Source organism: Triturus cristatus, chromosome 2_2 (genome assembly GCF_964204655.1).
Source record: "Triturus cristatus chromosome 2_2, aTriCri1.1, whole genome shotgun sequence".
In the NCBI taxonomy this organism is placed as follows: Eukaryota; Metazoa; Chordata; class Amphibia; order Caudata; family Salamandridae; genus Triturus; species Triturus cristatus.
In genome coordinates this window covers 59,992,016-60,019,642 of record NC_140582.1, presented here as the reverse complement: position 1 = coordinate 60,019,642, position 27,627 = coordinate 59,992,016, and the positions used below count along the sequence as shown (strand labels likewise).

Here is a 27,627-nt window from a genome sequence, read left to right as displayed (position 1 = left end):
ATTTAATGGTTTGGAATCATTGGTGTTTGTGAAGTAGCAGTCACCTATAAGTCACGTTGAATCTAATTGACTTTAATATTCGCACAAACATGTGGGTGACACTATTAACTAAAATATTGCCATGAGATGTCGCTGCAGTACCACATATCACATGAGCTGTTTCTTCCGGCTATACTTTGTTAAAATTAAGTTGTTCATAATCGTAGCTGTGGTCGAACAATCTCCATGCATCTATTTGATTATCACTCGAAGAAAATGGGGAAACCTGTTACATCTTTTTATTGAGTTTTAGCAGTGGGATCATGTAGGACAGTCTGCCAGCAAGAATGAAGCACTTGCCCAGCAGAACCTTCTCCTGAAACAGTGTTTAACTCTAAAACTGGTAGGTGTATACTGAATATTTGAGTTCAGCTTATGCGAAACCCGTTTACTAGACCTATTCATTTCAAGTTCTTTTTGCATATAACATTAACATATTGGACTCCATAAGGAGATTTATTTCCCAAATATTTTGAGGTCATTTAATTGTTAGCCTCTGCATTTCTGTACTTAAGTTGCTTTATACCTTAACAAATAAGATTATTAAGCCAGAGTGAAACTTAAAATGGTAGCCGAAATTATGCCTTCATACACGTCTCTTCAAACCTTGTAATTTATTTGGATCTAAAGGCTTTTTTCCATATAAGATAACATTATTTTTATTTTGTGGTTCCAATAGATAGTATCTCCCACAGTTTCCATACTTGAACCCCTACATTGAACTGTATCCTGAAAATGTATCATTGGCTACCCCCACTCACTCTTGCCTGGGGTGCCAATCCAGAGTGGATAAACATGATGTTGCAGTAGCACTCTGGAAACGACCTGTTGACTGCATATTTCATTTATTTTTCTTGTGCTTTCTCTTATGTGGGATCCTGGGCAGTTGGGAATCCCCTCAATGATTTTAGTGATGTTTAGTCACCTTTTCACATGTTTTATGTCATTACCTAAATCATATGGCTTCAAACCATGAACAACTTGTTGCTGGCACAGGTTAGTTATTGGCCCTTTCGTCTGGTGTTTGAGTAATGATCAAGACGCTGCATCGTGTGACCTTTGTCAGTGCATTCATTCAAAGTCCCTCAGGGAGACGCTTAACTTTGTTTATGGCTTCTCTGAAGGAAAAGTCCAAGATTTTCTCAAAGCCCAGTATTAGGTCATGATTGCGACCCTGTCCCTCAGAAGACAGGCAGAAGAAGCATAAAAGATCATTGCTTCTCTAACTACATAAAAAGGGAAATTATCACTAATCATCCTCTTGATCTGAGCCAGCGCATGATCTATACAACCAGCGTGAAAGCTTCACTAAAAAAAGTTGGGGTGGCTTGAGCCAAGCCACAACCGGCTCTACTCTTCCGGTGTCACAGTAAAGCTCATGAGAATATCGTCCAGCACCTTTGGAATTTCTAGCGGCTCATCTGTCTCTAGAGAGTCCGATAATTTGAGAATCTAAAAGTAAACTGAAGCACAGTACCATCCCTTCAAACCTTATGGGTAAGGAATCAAAGAAGCTAGACACACTTAATAAAAAGGCGTTCAAGTTGGGTAGTTTAAACCTTCCATTTATCAGTACTACTTGCGAGATACACGTATGCCCTTTGAGAATCATAGCCTTCCAAGTTTCTTCTTTGACTGACTAGCCTAAGTCAACATTTAAATAACTTCTACAAGACTCCAGAACAGGCGATTCATACTGGTGTTGACTCTGTTCATGAAGTGGTTCACTTATTGGGGTTTGGAATTGTTCTCTAGGGAAGCAATGATAACTACCTCCTCAAATGACATGCCGTCTCTATGAATTGACATGCCTTTTTTGATAATTTTAGAGCTGATATCTCATTTCTTGAAGCTCTCAGAACAATATTACAGTTTTAGTGAGCCACAGCTCAAAACCAACATCAATTTTTTGTCATTGGATAGAGGCCTGTACTCCACAAAACCACTCTGATTCCTTTCACAAGTGGGAGCATCCTACACTTGTTACCGGTCTAGTGGCAGCATTTCTTCAGAAATGGCAGAAAATAACTATCATTCTTGAAGTGACTGCCACTTTTCCAACCCCACGCCCCATCCCCCTACACCACGATAAAGAATACTGCAGCTATATTAGGATTCCAGCTGTTGACTTTGTATTTGGTATTGAGGGTTCCACAGCTGCTTTGTTGGATAGAGTCCTTGGACTGCCAGGGCACCTGTTTTCACATTAGTATTCCATCTCAGACAATTCGTCAGATTTACTGTGGGGGGGTCAACATTTTCATTTTAGGTGATAACCTTTGGATTGTCCCCTGCTTTGAGAGTGTTCCCAAAAACCATGTTATTAGCAGTAGCTCAGTTGTGAAGAGCTTCAATTGTGGAATATCCCTACCTCGATTATAGGTTGATTAGGGCATCCACACCAAATGTTATTTTTTATCATGAACCTGTATGTTACAACCACACCTTTGCTTCACTTGGGCCAGCCTATGATTTGTGAAAGGTTTTGCTTCACCCTTGTTCCGTATCGTAAATGACAATGGTTCACTATGGACTCATTTATATATACTCTGCATCTTAATGGTCACTAAATTACAGACAATATCACTTGTTTAAACAAACGGCAAAAAGGCTAGCAGGACTGAAATCAATTTAATATATAATTGGTTTGCTCAAAGTATACCACACTGCAAACATGAGTGCTCAGAGGGATCACACAGTCATGGAAAGACATTAAAAAAAAACAAGCATTGGCATAGCCAATAGGTCTCGCCTTTGGGACCTAATAAGTATTTAATTATGCAGCACAATATCCTTGGTGCAACATCAACTGTTGCATGGCTAAACACTTATAATGTCCCAAAGGCGAGACCTATTGGCTATGCCAATGCTTGTTTGCTATCGTTTCTCTCCAATAGTAGAACAGACCTCTCAGAAAAAGTAACAACACATTAGTCTAAGGTTTGTAGTTGTCAGTGCTTTTTATTGCTGTTATTCAAAGTTCTATTCCGCCAGTTGCCATTTTCATCTATGGCCACCTGGGCGTGTCTAATTCTTGTCTCAAGGCTCTCTTTATATATAGTTCATAAGGAAAAGAGTCAGTGCCTTTTTGGGTCTCGCCTGACCCGGCGTATGCGCTGGTCTGGCGAGACTTTTAGTAAGGGCTTCAAAAAGTGCTACCATGGCCGGCCTACAGCTTGCGTGCATGTGTGCGGGCGCGCGCTTACGAGCAGAGGCGCCATATGGCTTTCCTCATCATGCTCATTAAGCCATCGCTCGCCACGCTTGATCGTGATCACTTTCGTGGCCGCTTTGCTGTTCTCAGCCCCCCGCCTCTCTATACTGAGCGCGAGGCGCGTGCGGCAAATGCTTGTAATACCTTGCAACATACTTTAACTCTCAGCAAGGTGCCCGTTTCACGAGCGCTGTGCTTTATCTATTACTTGCAGTTTTGGCGCTGCTTCTCCTTTTCTAGTGCCCTCCCTCCCACCACTGAAAAATTGCCTGCCTGTTCTATGCTCCTCCGAGCCCCTCTGCCTGCTTAGGTAGACCGCGCATTCGTCATCGGCTGGGCTCAGCCTCTCTCAGGATCAGCTCTAGAGCCACAGGGGCCACTGTGATCCCCCGCTGAGCAGTTATCAGACCTGCCAAACTCCCCTCCTCCCCACAGCAGCTGATCCATCTCCACTGCTCTGCAGCATGCAAGATGGTGGGGTCGCTGGTTGATAGAGACAGTCACCTGGCGATGGTAGGTCTCCTTCATGCTTGATGGTATGTGTGTGCATGCTACAAGAGAGGAAAGGTGGCGTGGGCCCTGTTTGGCCCTGGCACCCCCTCTATGCTTGGTGCTTTTAGCTCCCAATGCTCTGCCAGCCCAGCCCACGTCAACAGGCAGCTGCAGGCACCTGGCTGCAGCCATAACAGCTTTAGCCGAACTGTCGGACAATGCATATGATTACTTTTAATGAGCACTTTTAGTTTATCATTATACCCCTACCTGGCTAGTCCTTGTCTGTGATGGGGATTGGGTCAGTTGACACTGTCTAGACTTACCTTATCACCAATGTGGCGAGTTTAGCCTATAGAATTTACGCAAAATGTGAATCTTCTGATTGGACTGTATCCTCTCATGTCACTCCTTTTGTCCTCTTAGTTTTTTCCTTCTGTCTCCCACTCTATTTAGGTGGAGAGGCAAGGTGGAGTCCCTACTTGGGATCTACTTTTGTTCTAACCACATCCTCCAACTTTGGATGTTCCTCCTGTCTAGTGCTCTCCATTGGGGTTCACCATTACCTACCCTATGTCCTGAAGAAGTGTCGCTCGATTTCGGAGCTCAGATGACACGAAACATGTCGACCGTATAAACTCACTAGCCACCTAGGTATCTTACGTCCTGCTGGCGGCACCACTTTTTTTACTTAGTCCCAGTTCTATTTTCGAATTAAAATATTCTTAGATCTGGAGCCTATTTTAAAATCACCTACTCACGTTAACATACACATAGCACCAGTTGCCCAAATACACCTTTCACATAAGGCGATCTCAGATCAAAAGAACTCCGCCAAAGCAGCCACCAGGCCCGTTGGACATTGCAGCGCTGGTCCGACGAGGAGCGCCCTATGATGAAGCATGACACCCTAACAGGTGTGTGAGGGCATTATGATGTGAAATTCAGATCTCCCAGCGACAAACACTTCTGGCATACAGTGACATCTTTCACATACATGCCATAACAGAGGAACTGATTACCTACAGTGTCTTGTATATAGCTATAACAGCTCAGCCTGCAATGCCAGCTCCCTTCTCTTGACATTGCACCGCAGGCACATGTGCCCTGCTTGTTTGAGTGTTGCGCGCACCTTCTCTAATAAACAGAAGAAGTGAAGCACTGTGTTACCGACGCTCCGGTTGGCGTGCCGACATTTTTGAAGGTAAGGCAACTGTGAAGCTAGCAGAGATAGTGACCTGCACAAAATCACACAATTTGTACACTTAGAGTAAGCAGGATTCTTACGCGGGTCTCCTGTTTCAATTAACTACCTATGGCACACACCCTGGATATTTTTTTCTTCTCTTAGGATATACGCTCTCATTTTAAAAGTGTAAAGGGAAAACACGAATTAGGTAGTTAACACACAAAACAGCACTAATACACAGAAGTGACGTACGATAAGGCATGATGCATCAAATTCTGAATTATTATCGTGCATTTTGTAAAGCCCGTTTCAATGCTAACGTCATCGGGCATTTTTTAAACATATGAGTGTTACCCACCAACACTCGTTCTCTGAACCATAGGAGGATGAAAGAATGAGTGCACCACTGGGGTCAAATCTGTGAGTGGGTGAATTGGTTTGTGAGTTTTCATGCTCCATATAGTTGGGATGAAACACTGCATAGGTACCCAGCACCTTACAATGAACCTCAAAATAAGAGCAACATAAAATGGAAAACAAATGTGCCTACAACTAAAGGTACTTTGTTCCATGTACGATATGAACATGCAGCAGGTACTCAAGCTATTCGATTTTTCATTCATTGTCATGTAGAATACGTGCTTGTTTGTTGGGACATAATGAATATAAATGTAATCCTAATTAGAGCTCGGTTCGCCATGGTCGAGCTGTCACAGATTCAAACAGCAGCTGCTGTATAAATGCATTCCTAGGCTTCACTCCTCCTTGACACTGCTATCTGACGTGCTGCTTTGTCCACTGATTAACACACTGACCTGTCTGATGCTTCCTAGATTAGTCAGGTAAACACTCACTGCTGACATGCGCTGTGATATTCTGGCCACTGCACAGCATGCCACATAATTCCTCTACACAAATCCATTCAACACCACGCAATTCCATGCCACAGAACACCACAACTAACAATTCCAATCCAACTCACATAATTCCACTACACACCACATACATTCATTCCACTCCATAACACATAGGCAAGAAACATTTACATTTACATTTACAACACCAATAGATCTAACTCTCTTTCTTTTATTTAAACACCCAGACACGCAGATCTGTAGCTTACTCCTACCTATTTGTTCTTTTTCATCACAAAAAAGGCAAATCTATCCATACAGTTCCACGGGACACAATTAAATTCCACACATTTCCAATCCACAGCACATAATTCAACACAAAATCACATAAAACAATTCAACACAATTACACAACACACCACATACATCCAATCCACACCACGCAATTTCACATTATGTCACAAAAATCAACAGCACACCACATAATTAAACTCCACTACACACCACACCACAATACAAAATACCATTCCATATAATCACACTCCATAACGCAAAATCCCACTCCTCATAATTGCACCTCACTCAATGGCATATAAATACCATCCACATAATTCCACAACAGACCATGCCACATAATTCCTCTACGTCATAGTGCACCATGCTTTGAGAGGAGGCCACACCTGGGGCATTACTGAGTCGCCATGGCGTTTCGAGTGTTTAGATTCAGATGCACGTTGTTATATTTCTCTGTGCTCCCTCGAGGTATGCCCGTTAGAGTCTAGATTGCGTATACTGTACTGTTGCTGGACAATTTTGCAATGTCATTTTAGTCAGTGCTAAAACATTTCCATTTGACCTGACCTTACAAAAAAACAACATTTTGCACCTGACAGTGATGCAAAATGTGTTCTTACACTGGCTGGTCAGTGCAAATAATTCTGCAGAGTTACCTGCACTGGTGCAATCTATGCAATCCTATGTAAAGCGCGCTGCACCTGGACTAGCACCGAAGAAACCACCGCTGGTTTTACAAATAAGTATCACTTTCGCGCCAACGGATGCCGTGCAGGGACGGCGAGTGTCTGCGTGGGATGCCATGACCCGAGGAACCACAGCTGGTTTCAGCGCTGCCACAGCCTTTGAATTCGACCCCACCCCCACCTCTCACACCGAGTTGCAGTGTCAGGACTCACGCACCTCATTTCATTGTCCTGAACTCTTACAGATGCCAGCATCGCCGCTTCGGTCGAGAGGTGTTTATAGGAAAGGAGTGACGCAGAATGGTGAGCCACGGAGCTGTCCTCTGGGCAGGGCTGGCTCTTTCCCTTGGAGCTGCTTTTGTATCAGGTAAGTGCGGCGTGGAAGACGGAAGGTAATAGTCATTTTCAATGATTAATGAAATAATAATTAACGGTTGTGATCATCTCTAAATTTAGATGGACATCGCCGCCTTGTGGCACATTCACAAGCGTTGTTGACATGTAGGTGCTGGTGTGAGCACCATAAACCACCGGCTCAAATTAAGCACTGGTAATAGCGAAGAAAAACACAACCCTGCTCTTCTGCTCCAGGTGGGGCCGACTTTTGACTAAGTTGTGTCCAAGGCCAGTGAGTCTGGCTTCTGTGCGTAATTAGCAAACTGCTTTTAAAAACCTTTTTTTTCTCCAATTTAGGGCTTCCAGCGCCTGTTCTTCACTAGAGGCTCTCATTTCCTTCCTGCACTTTCCTTTCCTTGCCTAGGGATGCCACATTTCCCAGAGAAAAATTCTGGTCATTTGCTCATGTTTTAAGTTTCTGCAAAGTTCCTTGCCTGATACTTAAAAGGACTTTATATAAAATCCGCCGTGTTCACTTTCAACACAGGGTTTCTGCCATTGTTTAATTCAACTATCAGTCACTGACCAATAAGGGAGTATTAGAACATATTTTAAAATTAGTTCTCATGTTTGCTGCTTTTAGTATGTACTGATAAGAGGGAAAATACTGTATTTAGGTGATTTTTCTTATTTTTTGTACTGCCAGGAAATACAAATATTGATCATCCCAGTAAAAAAAAAAAATCGGCCTGGTGGCAAACCTATTCTTGTCTCCATGTTTCTTCCCTCCACCCTCTCCTCAAGTCTCCCACTATCTGTTTGGCTCAATTTGAGCTTGTGTGCGGCAGAGCAGATTCAGGTGAGCAGAGGAGGTGGAAATGTGTTCACGTCCGGTCACTGTGGCAAGGTGAACAGCATAACCTGACCTATGAGTACCAAATGACCCAACACTGACAGAGAGGGATCAAGGCGAAGAAGGGGAAAGACACAGGGGCAGTTGCTCAGGTTGCCACATTTTCAAAATAAAAATAATAGCCATTTGTTCATGTCTTAAGAGTCTGCAAAGGCCTGAACGTTATACTTAAACAGAACGTCATATAAAATCATATGTATTCGTTTGAAACATGACTTTTCTCTTTTTGTTTACTTAGCAGTCAGGGATCGTTAAGCCAGTTCTTGAGCATTTATAAAGTATGTTCCTATATTTCCTGTTTGAAGTATGTAGTGATAAAGGGGAAAATTACCGGCTTTAGGTGATTTTTCGAATTTGTGTACGAGGCGGCTATAAAATAAAGTTCATGCTTGTAAAAAAAAACAGGCAGGTGGCAACCCAATCACTTCATTTGTAGTGAAAGTTGAAGAAAGTAAATCTTCCCTTATTCTCTGTCACAACCCAGCGACCCTCAGGCACACTCCACTATGTTTCCTGTTGTACATAGCGCTTAGAAAGTCCAAGTGAGAGAAGAGGGGAAGAGGCTCATGAAGGGTGCCAAACTTGGTTTTGCTGAGGGCGCTATATGAGCAAAGTCAGGCAGGCAACTAGAGCCAAATTTCGGGGGGGGCTGAAAAAGATTTCGGGGGGGGGGGGGGCTAAGTCTTCCAGCCATAGGCAGAATGGCTGTAAGAAGGGGTGAACACACACCAAAAGCCTCATCAACGAGTAAATGGTCTTTGAAGTACTCGGGTGCGGCTGCAATTAGACGGACGCCAGCCCGCGAGGCTGTCTCAGCCGGGCTGACACACATGACGGGGGGGGGGGGGGGGGGACCGGGGGGGGGGGCTGAAGCCAGGTGAGCCCAATGGGTGTTGCGCGCCTGAGCAAAGTTCAGCCCTGGCTCCAGACATCACTTTTTTTAAATCTCCGCGTGTCTGCACATCGGCAACAAGTTATGTGGGGCACCGGCGCTTGGACCCCAGCAAATTTCACTGGAGGGTCCCCACATTTGCAGAGCAGAGTGCAAGCTGAAGTGCCAGGAATCAGAGAGGTGGGGGGCCCCGTATCCGCCGATGGACCCGGTGTGAAGGGGGGCACTGTGAAGCAGATTAGTGAGCATAGAGGGCTGTGAGTGTGCATAGGATGCAGGCAGCAGGGAGGGCAATGCATGAGCAGAGCAACAGGGACCACAAACAGCAGTATCTGGACAGCGGATAGGCAGAGAGGGCAGTGTGAGAGCAACAAGGACAAGGGGTACAGAGGGCAGTGCACATGCACAGGGGAACTGAGCAGAGAGGGCAGTGTGTGAGCAACTAGGACAAGGGGTACAGAGGGCAGTGCACATGCACAGGGGGCACTGAGCAGAGAGGGCAGTGTGAGAGCAACAAGGACACGGGGTACAGAGGGCAGTGCACATGCACAGGGGGCACTGAGCAAAGAGGGCAGTGTGTGAGCAACAAGGACAAGGGGTACAGAGGGCAGTGCACATGCACAGGGGGCACTGAGCAGAGAGGGCAGTGTGAGAGCAACAAGGACAAGGGGTACAGAGGGCAGTGCACATGCACAGGGGGCACTGAGCAGAGAGGGCAGTGTGTGAGCAATAAATGGAAGAGTGCAGAAAAGGCAGAGTGCATGCAGCGGGGCAGGAGTAGAGGCAAGCATGAGAGCTGGAGCAGTAGGGTGCAGAGGAGGCAGTAAAGACTGGGAAGTGTGTGAGGAGGAAAGACAGGGTGCTGCCGGGGCAGAGTATGAGCAGAGGAGCAGGGAGGTCAGTGTAGGAGCAGACAAGGCAGGGTGCAGATGTGTGTGAGGATAAGGGTCAGAGGGCAAAAACGGCATTGGGTGAGAAGTGGCAGGGGACAGGGAGGGTGGTGTCAAAGCAGAAGGGGCAGGTAGTAGAGGAGACTGCTTGGTGTCACAAGGCCCTGGTGAGCTAGGGTGAGGTCCAGCGACGGCCCGTATAGGGCGTGTTACCGGGGCGGTGACGTGGGGCAGAGGAGGGGCAGGGTGGGGGGTTGCAAAATGCGGCATACGGCCGATTGCAGGTAAGTTACGAAAAAAATAAATAAAACGAATTTCGTTGCACGCGCAGCATCGCCAAATGCGATGCAGTGCGCGCAACAACATTTGTTTTCTTTATTTTTTTCGTAACTTACCTGCAATCGGCCGTATGCCGCATTTTGCAACACCCCCACCCTGCCCCTCCTCTGCCCCGCGTCACCGCCCCGGTAACACGCCCTATACGGGCCATTGCTGCTTGCCTTGTAGTGCAATGTTGGTCATGAGAAAGAGTAAGGACAGAGGAAAAATCACTGTAATTCCAGTGCAGAGGCCGACTTATAGACCTCCCCAAAAACGCCATAACATAGCAGATTTACCGAAAATAGCAGAAACAGCCCTCCGAAATCTGGGATGTCCTGGCAAATCTGAGGTATCTCACCCCCTACTAATAGAGTAAGATCTATGACTACGAAGTTATTAAGATTACTGTTACCCAAATTAAGCAGTCAATGATAAGCGAGAAACACCCATTACAACACGGTCATAACCACGCACGACCATTACCATGCATCCTTTACAAAGCACATGCCTTTACCACACTTGACCGTTACCACAAATCGTTTACCACAAATATGCCTTCACCATGCATGTCTTTACTACAAAATCTATTGTAAAGTGAGAGAGGACCCGTGCTAATAGGGTAGAAGTTCCTTAAGGCAGGGATCGATGAATCAGTGTAAAGACTTAAGGCAACAAAAGAATATAATAATCATACATCAATAGTAATTAGAAAAAGAAAGAACCAAATCAGATACTGTATTTATCCAAAAGTACAAAACTTATTTTATGAATAATATATAATATAATGACATAGCGCATTCATACCATCTCAATCATATCATCATACACACCTCACCACAAACAACTCAATTAAAAACATTGTCACAATGGTGACATCAACAATGCATTGATATAATACTTTTTCATATATATAGTTGTTGAATATTTTTTCTCATATGTGTAGAGTTTCACATGAAAAATAGGGCAAAACAATGTGGCACAAATTCAATTGACTGTCGTTGTTTTCTACGTGCGTTTCGGCACTGGAAAGTGCCTTTGTCAGGAAAAGGCCACAGTTTAACCACAATGGTATCCTATATCTGATTGGCAGTGAAGACAATGCGATGTCTTACCCCATAATACTACCCTTCCCTGAACCCTAAAGACGGCTTACTACTCTGTACTGCTTCCATTCCCTGAAACCTACGACCCCTTAATGCTAGCCATCCCTGAACCCTACCCCATCACTTAATACTATCCATTCGTGAACCCTGAAAACCCCGTCTACCCCTTAATGCTACCCATCTCTGATAACTTAAGACCCCATCCTACCCCTTAGCACCACCTATCCCTGAATACTAGAAAAGCCCTTATTACCCCTTACAGCTACTCTTCCATAAACACCCATAAACCACACTAGGCCATAATGCTACCCTTCCATGAATAGTAAAAATGTTATACTACACATTAGTGCTACCCTTCCGTAACCTCTACAAACCCTTACTACTGTTTAACACTACCCTTCTCTGAACCCTAAAAATTATTTACTGCAACATAACACTACCCTTCCATAAACCATAAAAAAAATTACTATCCTTTCAAGCTACCTTTCCCTGAACCCTAAAATGCTTCCATCCCTGAATCCTAAAATCCTGTATTATCCCTTCAACTATCCATCCCTAAACCATAAATAATCCATGTTACCACTAAAATTACCCTTTCCTGATCAGGAAAACCTTACTACATATTAACGCTATCCCTACTTGGACCCTACAAACCCATAACTACCCTTTAACAGTACCCATCCTTGAACCATAAAAACCATTACTACCCCTTTACACTACCCTTTGCCATGCCCTAAAAACATTTTACTATCATTTAATACTACCCTGCCCTCAACACTAAAAAATCCTAATTACCCTTCTACAATACCCTTCACTGAACCCTAGACATTCTTACTTACCCCTTCATGCTCACTCAGGTATGCTGCCTGCTTGAAGGAGGAAGCATCTTAAAGTGAAATACTGGGAAGAATTAGAAAATCAAATTACATATGCCCTTAATGCCGTCGAGCAACTACTCCTTAACGCTGCTCATCCCTGAACCATAATAACCCCTTACTACTTGTTAATGGTACCCAACTCTGAAGCTTAAAAATCCTTACTACGTCTTAACGCTACCCTTCCTTGAAGCCTACAAACCCATTACTACCCTTTAACAGTAGCCATCCCTGAACCATGAAACCCTTACTACCTCATTACACTACCATTCCCTGTGCCCCAAAGTGCGTCCAACGATCCATTAACGCTACTGTAGCTTGAACACTAAAAATTCCTTATTACCCTTAGGGCTATAGCTGATAAGGGAGGGATCCTTAATCACAGGGACTTCTATCCAGAGCTCTCTGATCAACCTTACCGCCGGGAGTCCCTTGCCGTGGAAAAGGGCCTGTCTGACTCCACCACCTCCAAGCAACTTGAAGTGGGGGGACTCGCAATTAGCTACTTAAATACCCGTTCAATGGTGAAACATCTGCTACAGATTTTCCAGCTAATAAGACTCTGACAAACCCGATATCCTACTTCTGTCTGAAACATGGCTTACAGCAGAGTCTGTTTCTGACACTCTGGCAGCAGTTCCCAATGACTACTATATCCTTCAGGCTAATAGGCCCTCGGGCAGGGCTGGGGGAGGGGTTGCTGCCATCATCCACGAAAAACTCCAGTTTACTTCACTTGGGATTACAGGCATACCCACGGTCGACAGCCTCATTTTGAAATTTGAATTGCTTCAGTCCTTCTTTATTTGCGCCTTATTCTATCGACCCACCTACCACATGCCTTCAATTCCCCAACTGCTAGGCGAAATGATCTCCCAGCTAGTCATCAACCATGCCAGAATTATTATAATCGGAGACTTTAACTATTGGGGGAATGACACACAGGAGAGTGCTAGTTCCATTGAACTAACACGTCTCCTCTCGGTAATGAACTGTATCCAGCATGTGAACGGTGCTACCCATATAAAAGGGCACATCTTGGACCAGGTCTGGACATCCAACCTGGATATCTCAAAGCGACTAATTTCCCCATGTACATGGTCAGACCATCACCTTATTGCATTTATCATGGCCTGTGCTCCCCTAACCAAACCTTCCCAGGGGGGAAATCACCTGGCTAGAAACTGGAATCGGGCCAACATTGGCGAGTTCTGTACAGTATTAAAGGCCACAATGCCTGCAGAACATGAGCTCCATTAGAGCCCCATTAGAGCTAACCATTTCAATCTACATCCAATGGGACAACATTTTGTACATAACATTTAGAAGATGCTATTTATGTCAGACCATATTTCTGTATACGGTATTCTGACATTTTCATACTTGGGCAAGCCTTACGTAAAGCACTATAAAAAGTTATTATTCGTATCATTCGGTCTGCCTTGAATGTGCTAAAACATGCAACAAAGGGCATGGAAATAGTATCCCTGCAAGCAGGAGCATGATATATGCACTATCACCCTCAAGACAAGAAAACTATATCCCATTTTCTTTTTCTGAGCCAGTCTTAATGCACGCCAAGAAAACTCTGGCTAAAACTAATGTTAAATAGCAATGGTATGCCTGGCCCAGCACCAACACTTTTTACCCACAAGAGATGCTTTTATTTTCTCTGTGTACTGCTAGAGTTATGTGTGGTTCGTTATGAAAATATAATGCTTTTTAGCGAGAGCTCTAGTTATTTATTTGAAATTTCACAGTCGCACTTTTATTATCGTATAGATGAGATTGGATCTGTACACATTTTCATAACAGATGGTACATGTCAATAAACCCGCTCCATGCATATTACTGGGTAATGCTATCATTAGCGACACTTGGGTGCCGATCACGATCCGGTAAAAAATTCCCCCGTGCGACTCGTATCGGGTCTTTTTACCGTACGAATCGTACAAGTGCCGTACGAACTGGCAATCACGATTCGCATGGTAAAAAGTCCATACGAACCGCACTGGGAATCATTCCCCACACGTCCTCGGGTCGGAAAATGTGTCCGACACGTCCTCGGACGATTTACCGTACAAACGTGAAAAGCCAAGTCCGACCGAGGAATCACGATCCATCCCGTGCGTCCGAGGTTACAACCGTATGGAAAAAACACCGTCCGCACCGAACTCCTACAGCAACCATGGAGACGTGCCCGCATACGCGCCCAACACTCCCCCCAGCCCCCGTACGTCTGACACGTACCCCCGTATATGTATACCCCCACCCGTCTATGTACACCCCAGTACGTTCCAGTCGTACCCCCACCCCAGTACGTGTCGTACCACCGTCAATGTACACCCCCCCACCCCTGTACGTGTCGTACCACCGTCTATGTACACCCCAGTACGTTCCAGTCGTACCCCCACCCCAGTACGTGTCGTACCACCGTGAACCTACACCCCAGTATGTTCGAGCCCCACCCCCACCCCAGTACGTGTCATAGCCCCGTCTACCCACACCCCAGTATGTTCCAGTCGTACCCCCACCCCAGTACGTGTCGTACCACCGTCAATGTACACCCCCCCACCCCTGTACGTGTCGTACCACCGTCTATGTACACCCCAGTACGTTCGAGCCACACCCCCACCCCAGTACGTGTCATACCCCCCGTGTACCTACACCCCAGTACGTTCGAGCCACACCCCCACCCCAGTACGTGTCATACCCCCCGTGTACCTACACCCCAGTACGTTCCAGTCGTACCCCCACCCCAGTACGTGTCGTACCACCGTGAACCTACACCCCAGTACGTTCGAGCCCCACCCCCACCCCAGTACGTGTCATAGCACCGTCTACCCACACCCCAGTACGTTCCAGTCGTACCCCCACCCCAGTACGTGTCGTACCACCGTCAATGTACACCCCCCCACCCCTGTACGTGTCGTACCACCGTGAACCTACACCCCAGTACGTTCGAGCCCCACCCCCACCCCAGTACGTGTCATAGCCCCGTCTACCCACACCCCAGTACGTTCCAGTCGTACCCCCACCCCAGTACGTGTCGTACCACCGTGTACCTACACCCCAGTACGTTCGAGCCACACCCCCACCCCAGTTCGTGTCATACCCCCCGTGTACCCACACCCCAGTACGTTCCAGTCGTACCCCCACCCCAGTACGTGTCGTACCACCGTCAATGTACACCCCCCCACCCCAGTACGTGTCGTACCACCGTGAACCTACACCCCAGTACGTTCGAGCCCCACCCCCACCCCAGTACGTGTCATACCCCCCGTGTACCCACACCCCAGTACGTTCCAGTCGTACCCCCACCCCTGGACGTGTCGTACCACCGTGTACCTACACCCCAGTACGTTCGAGCCACACCCCCACCCCAGTACGTGTCATACCCCCCGTGTACCCACACCCCAGTACGTTCCAGTCGTACCCCCACCCCAGTACGTGTCGTACCACCGTCAATGTACACTCCCCCACCCCAGTACGTGTCGTACCACCGTGAACCTACACCCCAGTACGTTCGAGCCCCACCCCCACCCCAGTACGTGTCATACCCCCCGTGTACCCACACCCCAGTACGTTCCAGTCGTACCCCCACCCCTGGACGTGTCGTACCACCGTGAACCTACACCCCAGTACGTTCGAGTCGTACCCCCACCCCAGTACGTGTCGTACCACCGTGAACCTACACCCCAGTACGTTCGAGCCACACCCCCACCCCAGTACGTGTCATACCCCCGTGTACCTACACCCCAGTACGTTCCAGTCGTACCCCCACCCCAGTACGTGTCGTACCACCGTGTACCTACACCCCAGTACGTTCGAGCCACACCCCCACCCCAGTACGTGTCATACCCCCGTGTACCTACACCCCAGTACGTTCCAGTCGTACCCCCACCCCAGTACGTGTCGTACCACCGTGTACCTACACCCCAGTACGTTCGAGCCACACCCCCACCCCAGTTCGTGTCATACCCCCCGTGTACCCACACCCCAGTACGTTCCAGTCGTACCCCCACCCCAGTACGTGTCGTACCACCGTCAATGTACACCCCCCCACCCCAGTACGTGTCGTACCACCGTGAACCTACACCCCAGTACGTTCGAGCCCCACCCCCACCCCAGTACGTGTCATACCCCCCGTGTACCCACACCCCAGTACGTTCCAGTCGTACCCCCACCCCTGGACGTGTCGTACCACCGTGTACCTACACCCCAGTACGTTCGAGCCACACCCCCACCCCAGTACGTGTCATACCCCCAGTGTACCCACACCCCAGTACGTTCCAGTCATACCCCCACCCCAGTACGTGTCGTACCACCGTCAATGTACACCCTCCCACCCCAGTACGTGTCGTACCACCGTGAACCTACACCCCAGTACGTTCGAGCCCCACCCCCACCCCAGTACGTGTCATACCCCCCGTGTACCCACACCCCAGTACGTTCCAGTCGTACCCCCACCCCTGGACGTGTCGTACCACCGTGAACCTACACCCCAGTACGTTTGAGTCGTACCCCCACCCCAGTACGTGTCGTACCACCGTGAACCTACACCCCAGTACGTTCGAGCCACACCCCCACCCCAGTACGTGTCATACCCCCGTGTACCTACACCCCAGTACGTTCGAGCCACACCCCCACCCCAGTACGTGTCATACCCCCCCGTGTACCTACACCCCAGTACGTTCCAGTCGTACCCCCACCCCAGTACGTGTCGTACCACCGTGAACCTACACCCCAGTACGTTCGAGCCCCACCCCCACCCCAGTACGTGTCATACCCCCCGTGTACCCACACCCCAGTACGTTCCAGTCGTACCCCCACCCCAGTACGTGTCGTACCACCGTCAATGTACACCCCCCCACCCCTGTACGTGTCGTACCACCGTCTATGTACACCCCAGTACGTTCCAGTCGTACCCCCACCCCAGTACGTGTCGTACCACCGTGAACCTACACCCCAGTACGTTCGAGCCCCACCCCCACCCCAGTACGTGTCATACCCCCCGTGTACCCACACCCCAGTACGTTCCAGTCGTACCCCCACCCCAGTACGTGTCGTACCACCGTCAATGTACACCCCCCCACCCCTGTACGTGTCGTACCACCGTGAACCTACACCCCAGTACGTTCGAGCACCACCCCCACCCCAGTACGTGTCATACCCCCCGTGTACCCACACCCCAGTACGTTCGAGCCACACCCCCACCCCAGTACGTGTCATACCCCCCGTGTACCTACACCCCAGTACGTTCGAGCCACACCCCCACCCCAGTACGTGTCATACCCCCCGTGTACCTACACCCCAGTACGTTCCTGGCGCACCCCCAACACAACCTCCTAAGTACGGAGCGCACCCCATGCCCCAACATCACAACCGCATGTACGAGTCGTACAAAGCCACACACAAGGACATAATCGTACAACCAAATGGCCCATGTACACACCGTACACACGCTCAAAACGCACGTACACAACAAGGACAAAACAAAACAACACAAGAATACACCATTCGAAAGGCACACAGCCACTAAACATGGCCAACAACCACTAAAATAACACAATCACTGACCTGCAACTGTCAAAAACAAATAGAGGCCCAATACACCACCACTCCTTATAACACACCCACCCAAAATTCAAACACTGCCACACCCACCCATGGACCAATAAAAAGGGCCCACACACACAAACCATGAGCCTTTGCAACAGACTCACTGCTGCCAGACACCACAGAACCAGACTACAAGCTACACCACACCTTACACTTGCACACCTTCACACGACCACCCTCACAAACACCCTCTCATCACATTCACACACACACACAACCATCCACACGCCCCCCCCCCAACATCCACACACCCCCCACACCCACACCATCCCCACCCACACCCCTCACCATGCCCACTACCAAGAATCCAAAGTTCAGTCACCGAGAGTTGGAGGTCCTTGTTGATCAAATCCTCAGAGTTGAGCCACAGATCTTTGGAACATTGGTCAGAAGCACCAGCCAGGCAGCCAAAACAGCCATGTGGCAGACCATCGTCGATGCTGTGAATGCCGTTGCGGACACCAGGAGGACCAAGCAGGATTGCCAGAACAGGTGGTACGATCTGCGGAGGAGGGTCAGAGCCAAGAGGCAGGAGGAACACGACCAGGCCAACGCCACCGGAGGAGGGCCCTCCCGCAGACCCGTACAGTACCATCCCTGGGAGGAGAGGGTGATGGCCATACTGCCGGTGGAGGCAGTTGAAGGAGTAGAAGGACTCCGAGACCCGGGTGAGTACACAAACAACGCACCTCACATGGGGGGAACTGCAACCACAACCAAAATTACTAACAGGCACGCAACCACCACAAGCCATAGCATGACTCAACCACACTCCATGAGCAGGCACATGCCACTGCTGCCACCATGCCCCATGCCCCCAGCTGGACAATGTCAAGTCACAGGCCACAGAAGACAACAACACATGACACGGTAACCCGGATGGCGGGAGGCTGGGCACCAAAAATCACATAGTGCGACTCCAAAGCAGACAACAATGCCCTCTGCCCATATGGCCTAGGTCACAGCCAGACAAACACTGTGTCCCAACACAGGAATGACTTGCCAGCAAATGGCGGACGCCTTGCATCAACACATGGGGGTGAAGGCACTGTTTTGCACATGACAGCAGCTAATGAACAGCCAACATTGTGAAAGAGTGGCAGCACACACCACCACAGCAGCAGCGCACAGACACACAGCTGACAAAATGGGTGCCTGGAGATCAGAAACAAACTCACATCAACAGGCCAAGGGCCACTCAAAGATCTGCCAACAGTGTGTGCCCAGGAAGCTGGGCCAAGGTGACAGAGGGTGACACACGGAGGGAGGGAGAGGGGGACAGAGAGGGAGGGAGAGGGGGACAGAGGGAGGGAGAGGGGGACAGAGATGGAGGGAGAGGGGGACAGAGAGGGAGGGAGAGGGGGACAGAGAGGGAGGGAGACGGACAGAGGGAGGAGGCTGACACACGGAGGGAGGGAGAGGGGGACAGAGAGGGAGGGAGAGGGGGACAGAGAGGGAGGGAGAGGGGGACAGAGAGGGAGGGAGAGGGGGACACAGAGGGAGGGAGAGGGGGACTGAGAGGGAGGGAGAGGGGGACAGAGATGGAGGGAGAGGGGGACAGAGAGGGAGGGAGAGGGGGACAGAGAGGGAGGGAGACACAGGAAGATGGACAGAGGGAAGAGGCTGACACACAGAGGGAGGGAGAGGGGGACAGAGAGGGAGGGAGAGGGGGACAGAGAAGGAGGGAGACACAGGGAGAGCAAATCAGTCCTTTGGTGTGTGGGAATGTCTGCTCGTCAGCAGGTGGACTGCGTGCATGTAGACAAGGGTGGCCAGTGCCAGAACCCCCCCTCTTCATCATGGCAAAACGCAGGGCCATGTCACAACCTGTACACGAGCACAAGGACAGCCACCTGCATCATATAAGTGTGTGGATCCACTCCATGTGCACATGTACAGTGCTACAAGGAAGGCGCAAATGCATGGCTCGCCACACATGCACACTCCACTGCTGACTGCAGTCACACTTGACGCAGCAAGTAAGACTGTGCCACACATAGTTAAAGGGGCCAAATTGGTGCCCAAGGGACACACCCATGCACAAGTGCACTGTGAGTGGAATGCAAGACAGATCCTAATTCCAAGAGGAAATGTGCCAACTTTGTAACGGATGAAACATGGATGTTGCATGGACCAAAATTAACATTTTCTCTCTCACACACAGGTCAACGTCGTGCTGCATCCCCCAACACTGGGGGGGAACACTCACAGGACCCGGATCTGCAGGAGACCGATCCCACCGGCAGCGACCACTCTCACCACTCTGCGGACGACCCCGACCGACCTGGCCCCTCTGGTGTCCAACCACCTGCAGCACCTGCGTCAGGTACAACCGTGCCAACCACCACCCCCACTCCTGCCACATCCCAGGAGACACCCAGGATCCCTGCCCCAACACCACAATGCAGCCAGGCTCGCCAGGAGGGACACGGTGTCCCGGGCACCCAGGAGGAGGCAGGCGACAACGCCAATGCCACCCCTCAGGGGTCCCGGAGACCCGATGTTCCCACAAGTGCAGGCCAGACGCAAGTGGGCAGGGGTGGTGGGAGTGGAGGACGGCGGAGGCGCGAGCCTGACCAGTTGGCTGGGGATCCGGTATTTTCCCATGTCCGTAACATCATGGACTCATACCGGCAGGACACCACGGGCATGGCCCAGGTTGTGTCCGTCCTCGAGGGGATCAAGGTCCAGCAGGCCCAGCAACATGCGGAGCTAATAGCCTGTCTACAGGTACACCAACGGAGGATGGAGGACAGACAGGCTGAGCAAGTGACGGCGTCCCAGGGGATTCACGCTGAACTCCGTCGGATGGCCGACACCATGGCCGACCCTCCCTGTGCCAGAAGGCGGAGAACATCACCACCCACAGGGAGGGATCATGAGGAGGAGGAGGAAACATCCGACGGAGCATCCCAGACGTCGTCACGGCCTGCTGCTGAGGTTCCCCGCAGGAAGCCGGGTCGTCCACGGAAAGGACCGTGAGGGTGGCTGCTACATCACCATCTCCCAGGACACCTGGCCTGGCACCTGGCCCACTGGAGCAACAGCATCACAGCATCAAGAGACATTCTCTGCCACATGGCCCTGCTGGTCACTGGCTGACCAATGTTGACAAAGACTGTGGCATGGACTCTGAGGATTTCCAATGGCAAGGACACCAACTCCCCTACTTAACTTTGGATTCCCTAATCCCGGAAAGCCCCTCACTTTGTCCCCCCCCCCCAATAATAAATCACACTATTAAGAGTAGATGCCTGCTGGTAGCATTATTACCTAACATGTGTCTTGTACAGTCTAAACATGCCTGAGTCATCTGTTCACTTCAACCATCCACACCCTGGGGCCTGAGTCTGGCACAGGACACATGGGTCACAGTTTATTAGGCAAGACAGACATGGAGCACCATACACACCCGTGATGGGCACAACCAGCTGAGGGGGTGGCCGAACAACCGTGCTGACAGACACATTGAGTACAGCAACAGTCATGCGCAGAGGTCAGGGATCCTGGCCCGTGTCCTGGGGGGCACCCAGGTATGTGTAGACAGGTGGCAGAACCATGTCCTGCAAGCTTGAGTCCGGTGGATGCAGAGAATGGGGTCATGGACAACGTTGGATGCATGGGGATGGCACATGTCACAATACCCACACAGTCATGGACATCATGCCCAATACACAGTCTCAGCACACACACACAGCTTGCATCTTGCCACTCGACACATTGACACAGAGCCACAATCAGGGAATACCATGCCAGACATGCAGGATGCACCGTGCCAACACACCAGCATTGACTGAGAAGAGGCACCTTGGAGGCATAGGGACACCTTTATTAGTCATGTTTTTGGGATTGCAGAGGCAACTTGAAGTACACATGAACACATCATGTGGAGTAACATGTGGCTCCAACACTGGCACCCCCCTTCTGCAGCACAAATGCGTGATAGCCATGGAACTGGCACACAAGCGTCGGCTAACAGCTAAACACCCACAGCTGCTCACGGAGAGCCTGCCATACACCATACATCCGCTGATGTGGAAGTCCCACGCCATGTCAAGACAATGTTAACCGTATGTGTCCGAGGGCAGTGTCACACACATTGATGCCATCATCACAATCCACTATCCCATCACTGATGACTGACAACCAGGCAGCCCATCTATTCAGGTGTACCCAGCTGCATGTCGTGTCCCATGGGGATGCCACATGTCTGCAGAGGAACCAAACCCCGACCGGGGCAGTGTGCACACATCGTGAACAACTGCCACACCCAATACACCCCAGATGCATCCCTTACCCCATGGAGACTTCCAAACGTGTCCGTGCCTGTAACGCTGAGTCAGCCCACGATGTCATGTCCATGAGGAATAGCAGTGCCACAACAATGCAACCAGCAAACGGCATGCGCAGGTACCTGGGGAAGAGAGACACACAAGAAGTCAGCCACAAAAAGCACAGCCACTTGCATGTGCAGTTACTCGACACATGTATGGATGACAACATGCTAGGTCACAATTATGACTGGGGAAATACTACCATCACTGCCACCATCACTCCAGTGACACACCCACACACACCTCTGACCCACGTGCCATACATGCAGGTGGAGACACACATCACAACGCATGCCACACGGGGACCAATGCGTGCACACTCAGACCCTGGTACTCACCACTAAGCAAAGAAGTCGCGTATGAGCCGAGTCCGGATGTCCTCTTGCGGCTCCACATCCTCCACATCACTAGCCCCATTGCCAAGCCCTTCGTCCTCCACGGGTGGATGGTCCTCGTCATGTTGATTCAGGATGAGTGGCACAGCTCTTTCAACTGCCATGTTGTGCAGCATGCAGCAGACCATGAAGATCTTGCAGACCTTCGCCGGGGCATAAGGGAGTGCACCGCCGGTCTTGTGGAGGCACCGGAATCGGCTCTTCAGCATGCCAAACGTCCTCTCTATCACTCGCCTTGTCCGGCCATGGGCGGTGTTATAGCGGAGCTGGGCCGGCGTGATGGGGTTGCGGAGAGGTGTCAGCAGCCAAGGCATGTTGGGATAGCCAGCGTCCCCTACATGGGAAGCACATGGACATCGTTAGAACTGGTGTAGCGGTCGTGCTGGTCGGCTATACAGAATACAGGACAGACAGACTGTACCCACCAACAACACATGCCCGTTCGTTGCGCAGCTGCATCATCATATCAGGCATCCCGCTACGCCTCATGATGTAGGCATCGTGTGCTGATCCTGGGAAACGAGCACAGACATGTGAAATCACCATATTGGACAGACACACCACAAGGGCATTGATGGAGTGGTAGTGCTTCCGATTGCGGTACGCCACCTCCCGTGCGTGTGGTGGTACCAAACCTACATGTGTCCCATCTATGGACCCAATGACATGGGGCATCCCTCCCAGGGCATAGAATCCACGCTTGACCTCAGTCATCTGTTCAGGGGTTGGGAACTTGATGAAGTCATCCAGGTGAATCAACATGGCCTCCAAGAAATCATGCAGCACACCGCTGAACATGCTCTGGGACATGCCACCAACATGAGCTATGGTATTTTGGAAGGTACCCGTGGCCAGAAAATGTAGGGCAGCCATTACCTTCAGCTGGGGTGTCAGTGCCGTAGGATACCTGTGCTGCGGTTGCAGGTGTGGTTCCAGTCTCGCCGTCAGCTCCAGAATCAACGGTTGGGTGAAGCGGTAGAGCCGGATCCTGTCATTCTCCTGCATGGTAGCCAAGTCTGGAATTCTTCGGGCAACAGGAGGCGCTCTGCAGTAATTTGGAAGTGACAAGGAAGAGTGAGTGCACTACGAGAACAACTCATGTCTACTGAGCACATGTAAATCTGGCAATACACACATGCCACATAGGGAGTCAGGCATGTGCCACATGCCCAGGACACGTATGGATGCAAGGTGACACTCCTTCCAAGACCCAGCTACACACGGTGATTGAGAACCTCCCCATGCCACGCCATGGAAATAGCTGTGTCCCAGTGCAAGTGCACTGCCCGACGCAAGACAGGAGTGACATACACCCACACATCAGCAGAAGTGTGATGCCGATCGCAGAGACTGGTAGCGGAACACTGGAGCCACAGGTCACATGACATTACACTAGTCCAGCCCACACACCTTGCCATGAAGGTGCACATGTCATGACTCACCACACATTCCTTGTGAGTTTGCTGACATGGCCTTGTCACACTACTCCGTGTCCCATGCATACATGTGCACCTCACATCCGATAACACATGTGGCATGGTGTTGGGAACAGTGTGCAATGACAATCTACACACAGCCACATGTTGGTTGCTGCAACGGCTGCAGCTTTTGAGGGTGCTACAACATCAACCTGATGTAAATCCCGGACACATATATGACATAGTCACATTGTGCACTGTGGGTAGTGACAAGTCATGTGTCATGACCCCTGTACCGGGCATCATGGGACACTTCCGTGTGTTGGTGTCCGTGCCATGCCAGTGACGCTCACCCCAAGTGCGCAGTCCCACATGCACACATGTCAAAGGAGTCAAGGGCATGCCTGGCACACATTGCACCCTCACACAGTACACATGTACACATCTCATCATACATCTGGTGCCTTCTCCACTCAGGAGGCATGTTCCACATCCCAGCCTGTGACACCTGTGCCCCACACATGTAGTAATGCACAGACGATGCCTTGATGTCCATTCCTGGACAAGTATGTCCATCCATGGACAAGTATGTCCGCCCTATTCCTACATGTGTGTCGCCTATCACCACAGTGATGTGTAAAAACCGCCGTACTGCTGCTGAGAGGGCCTGTGCATGTTCCCAAATCACTGTCGGAGTGCTGCCGTATGTGTACCCATCGTGATGGCGAGCGTACAGGCATTTGTACGGTCCGTAGCACTACGGGTACGCATACGCGTGCAGACCCATAGTGATAGTGAGCGTAGATGCGTGTGTACGTTCCGTACCACTACGGGTACGCATACGCGTGCAGACCCATAGTGATAGTGAGCGTAGATGCGTGTGTACGGCCCTATCACTATGGGTCTGCACGCGTATGCGTACCCGTAGTGGTACGGACCGTACACACGCATGTACGCTCACTATCACTAGGAGTACGCATACGCGTGCAGACCCATAGTGATATAGAGCGTACATGCGTGTGTACGGTCCGTAACACTACGGGTACGCATACGCGTGCAGACCCATAGTGATAGAGAGCGTAGATGCGTGTGTACGGCCCTATCACTATGGGTCTGCACGCGTATGCGTACCCGTAGTGGTACGGACCGTACACTCGCATGTACGCTCACTATCACTATGGGTCTGCACGCGTATGCGTACCCGTAGTGGTACGGACCGTACACACGCATGTACGCTCACTATCACTAGGAGTACGCATACGCGTGCAGACCCATAGTGATATAGAGCGTACATGCGTGTGTACGGTCCGTAACACTACGGGTACGCATACGCGTGCAGACCCATAGTGATAGAGAGCGTAGATGCGTGTGTACGGCCCTATCACTATGGGTCTGCACGCGTATGCGTACCCGTAGTGGTACGGACCGTACACTCGCATGTACGCTCACTATCACTATGGGTCTGCACGCGTATGCGTACCCGTAGTGGTACGGACCGTACACACGCATGTACGCTCACTATCACTATGGGTCTGCACGCGTATGCGTACTCGTAGTGATAGTGAGCGTACATGCGAGTGTACGGCCCGTACCACTACGAGTACGCATACGCGTGCAGACCCATAGTGATGGAGAGCGTAGGCATGCATGTACGGGCCGTTGCCATGCATTTGGGGTGCCCTAGGGCCCCGAAACGCACCGTACCTGTGTGTGATGCTCCAAATTACATAGGGGACAAGTATTAAGGCCTACATGCATGCTGGTTGTCATGGAGACCAAGTTCAAAATTCGAAATTGTTCTGGAAGGTGCACAGCAGAAGTCAGTTGGAATTCTTCTACTTTGTTGCAATGTGTTTGTGGGGCTGACATCATGCAGGAGAATGAAACCGATAGAGAACCCACAGACTGCTAGGTTTGAAGGGATTGGTGGAAACATAGGATGCAAATGTGAGTGACCAATCACTCTGTACTCCTGTGCATGAGACTGGGCAGAAGGGCACATATAAGGCAGCCAGGTCCCATGAGGGAGCACTTGCCTGCACATCTTTGCATTCGTCGACCCAGCTGCTGCTACTGATTCCCTGGAACCATGTCAAGGGCTGTGGAGAGGACACAGCCATTCACCCTGGAGGAGAACATGGCTCTGCTGGATGTGATCCTCCCACAGTACTCCATGCTGTATGGGCGACCAGGGTATCAGGTGAGTGCATAGGCCACTGCCACAGACTGTCCCTATGTTGTGACTGTGACTTCTGCCATTGCGTCCAGGTGTAACACACATGCCATGTACTGTCGGGGGGGTCCCAGGGGGGGGGGTGCCTGATGTCTCCCAGCAGTGCCCTGAGACAGGAGGGGTGGGGGCCTATCACTCCCAGCAGTGCCCTGAGACAGGAGGGGTGGGGGCCTATCACTCACAGCAGTGCCCTGAGACAGGAGGGGTGGGGGCCTATCACTCACAGCAGTGCCCTGAGACAGGAGGGGTGGGGGCCTATCACTCACAGCAGTGCCCTGAGACAGGAGGGGTGGGGGCCTATCACTCACAGCAGTGCCCTGAGACAGGAGGGGTGGGGGCCTATCACTCACAGCAGTGCCCTGAGACAGGAGGGGTGGGGGCCTATCACTCACAGCAGTGCCCTGAGACAGGAGGGGTGGGTGTGATGCACAGTGTGAGCCTTGATCATTGATTGTGACATTGCCATCATTCCACCTGTGTACCCACTGTGGCACGTACAGCTTTTTCCCTCACCAGGGGATGATGTCCCTATGACAAAGGTGCAATGCGTTGGCTGCATGACATGCCTTGTTGTAACCAGCTAATTTGTACCCATATGTCTCTCTGTGACATGTGGCTGGTGTATTGATGTGGTGTCACTTGTTCCTCCTCACAGGTAGGCGCCACTGCCAAGGAGCAGATCTGGCTGACCGCCGTCAGTGCCGTGAGGGGTGTGGATGGTCGGAGGCGGAGCCTGCCCCAGGTGAGAAAACGCTGGCAGGATATCCGGTGCTGGACGCGGAGGATTGCACGGCTCCTGCTGGGGGACTCACCTGAGAGCCACAAGAACCGCGGCCGCCGCCGTCTGAGCCACCTCCACAGGCGTGTGCTGCCGGTGGTCTTTCCAGACCTGGAGAGGCGCTTACAGGCGATGCAGCAGCCGGAAGGGGGTAGGTACATGTGTGTTTGTTGTGTGTCACCGGCATTTGTAAGGGCACAGTAGCATGAATTCACTGGCAGGGTTTAAAGGTGCTGTGCTGATCCTGTTTGCCCCAGTATAGCGCTGTGCCCCTGCCACCCTTCCCCTCCTTGCAATGTGTTCCCTGGTCTGTGTGTAGTCACTCCTTCACAAGGTGATGTAGGCTGGCGCTTTGTCCACGAGAACAATGACTGTAGCATCATGTGTGGGGGTGGTGTGTAACAGGTTGTGGGACCTTGCCTGTGCACTGTCAAGTTCACTGCATGTGGGTTCCATGTCAGTTGGCACTGATGCTGACTCCAGACATGGGAGTTGGTCTCTCATGTGTCATGCCTTACAGCGCGCATGTCCTATGTAGTGGCCTGTGACATGATGTGCATGAGTGTGCGATACACATAGTGCAGGGATGGTGACGTGTGTTGCAGTCATTAACATTCAGTAGCATGTAGTTGCGTGCCCACTACTGTCCCCTGGGGCACCTTTTCCTCAGTGGTGTATGTGTCATCATAAACGTGGACAATCTCAGTGTCTACAGCGTAGGTTGTGCTCTGTGCCATTGTCCCCTGTCA

The 27,627-nt window shown here is 50.4% G+C and overlaps 2 protein-coding genes across 3 annotated transcripts in view; one reads left to right on the top strand and one right to left on the bottom strand.

Moving 5' to 3' along the window:
* The window catches only part of LOC146861836 (endogenous retrovirus group PABLB member 1 Env polyprotein-like), a 406,860-nt gene that overhangs the window by 97,613 nt on the left and 281,620 nt on the right, over positions 1-27,627 (bottom strand). The gene's annotated exons all lie outside the window — the stretch shown is intronic.
* Positions 6,987-27,627, top strand: part of JCHAIN (joining chain of multimeric IgA and IgM) — a 64,988-nt gene continuing 44,347 nt past the window's right edge. The window contains exon 1 of the mRNA XM_085640987.1: positions 6,987-7,135. Coding sequence (XP_085497113.1) covers positions 7,069-7,135 — 67 coding nt within the window. The 5' untranslated portion in view covers positions 6,987-7,068. The remainder of the gene's footprint in view (positions 7,136-27,627) is intronic.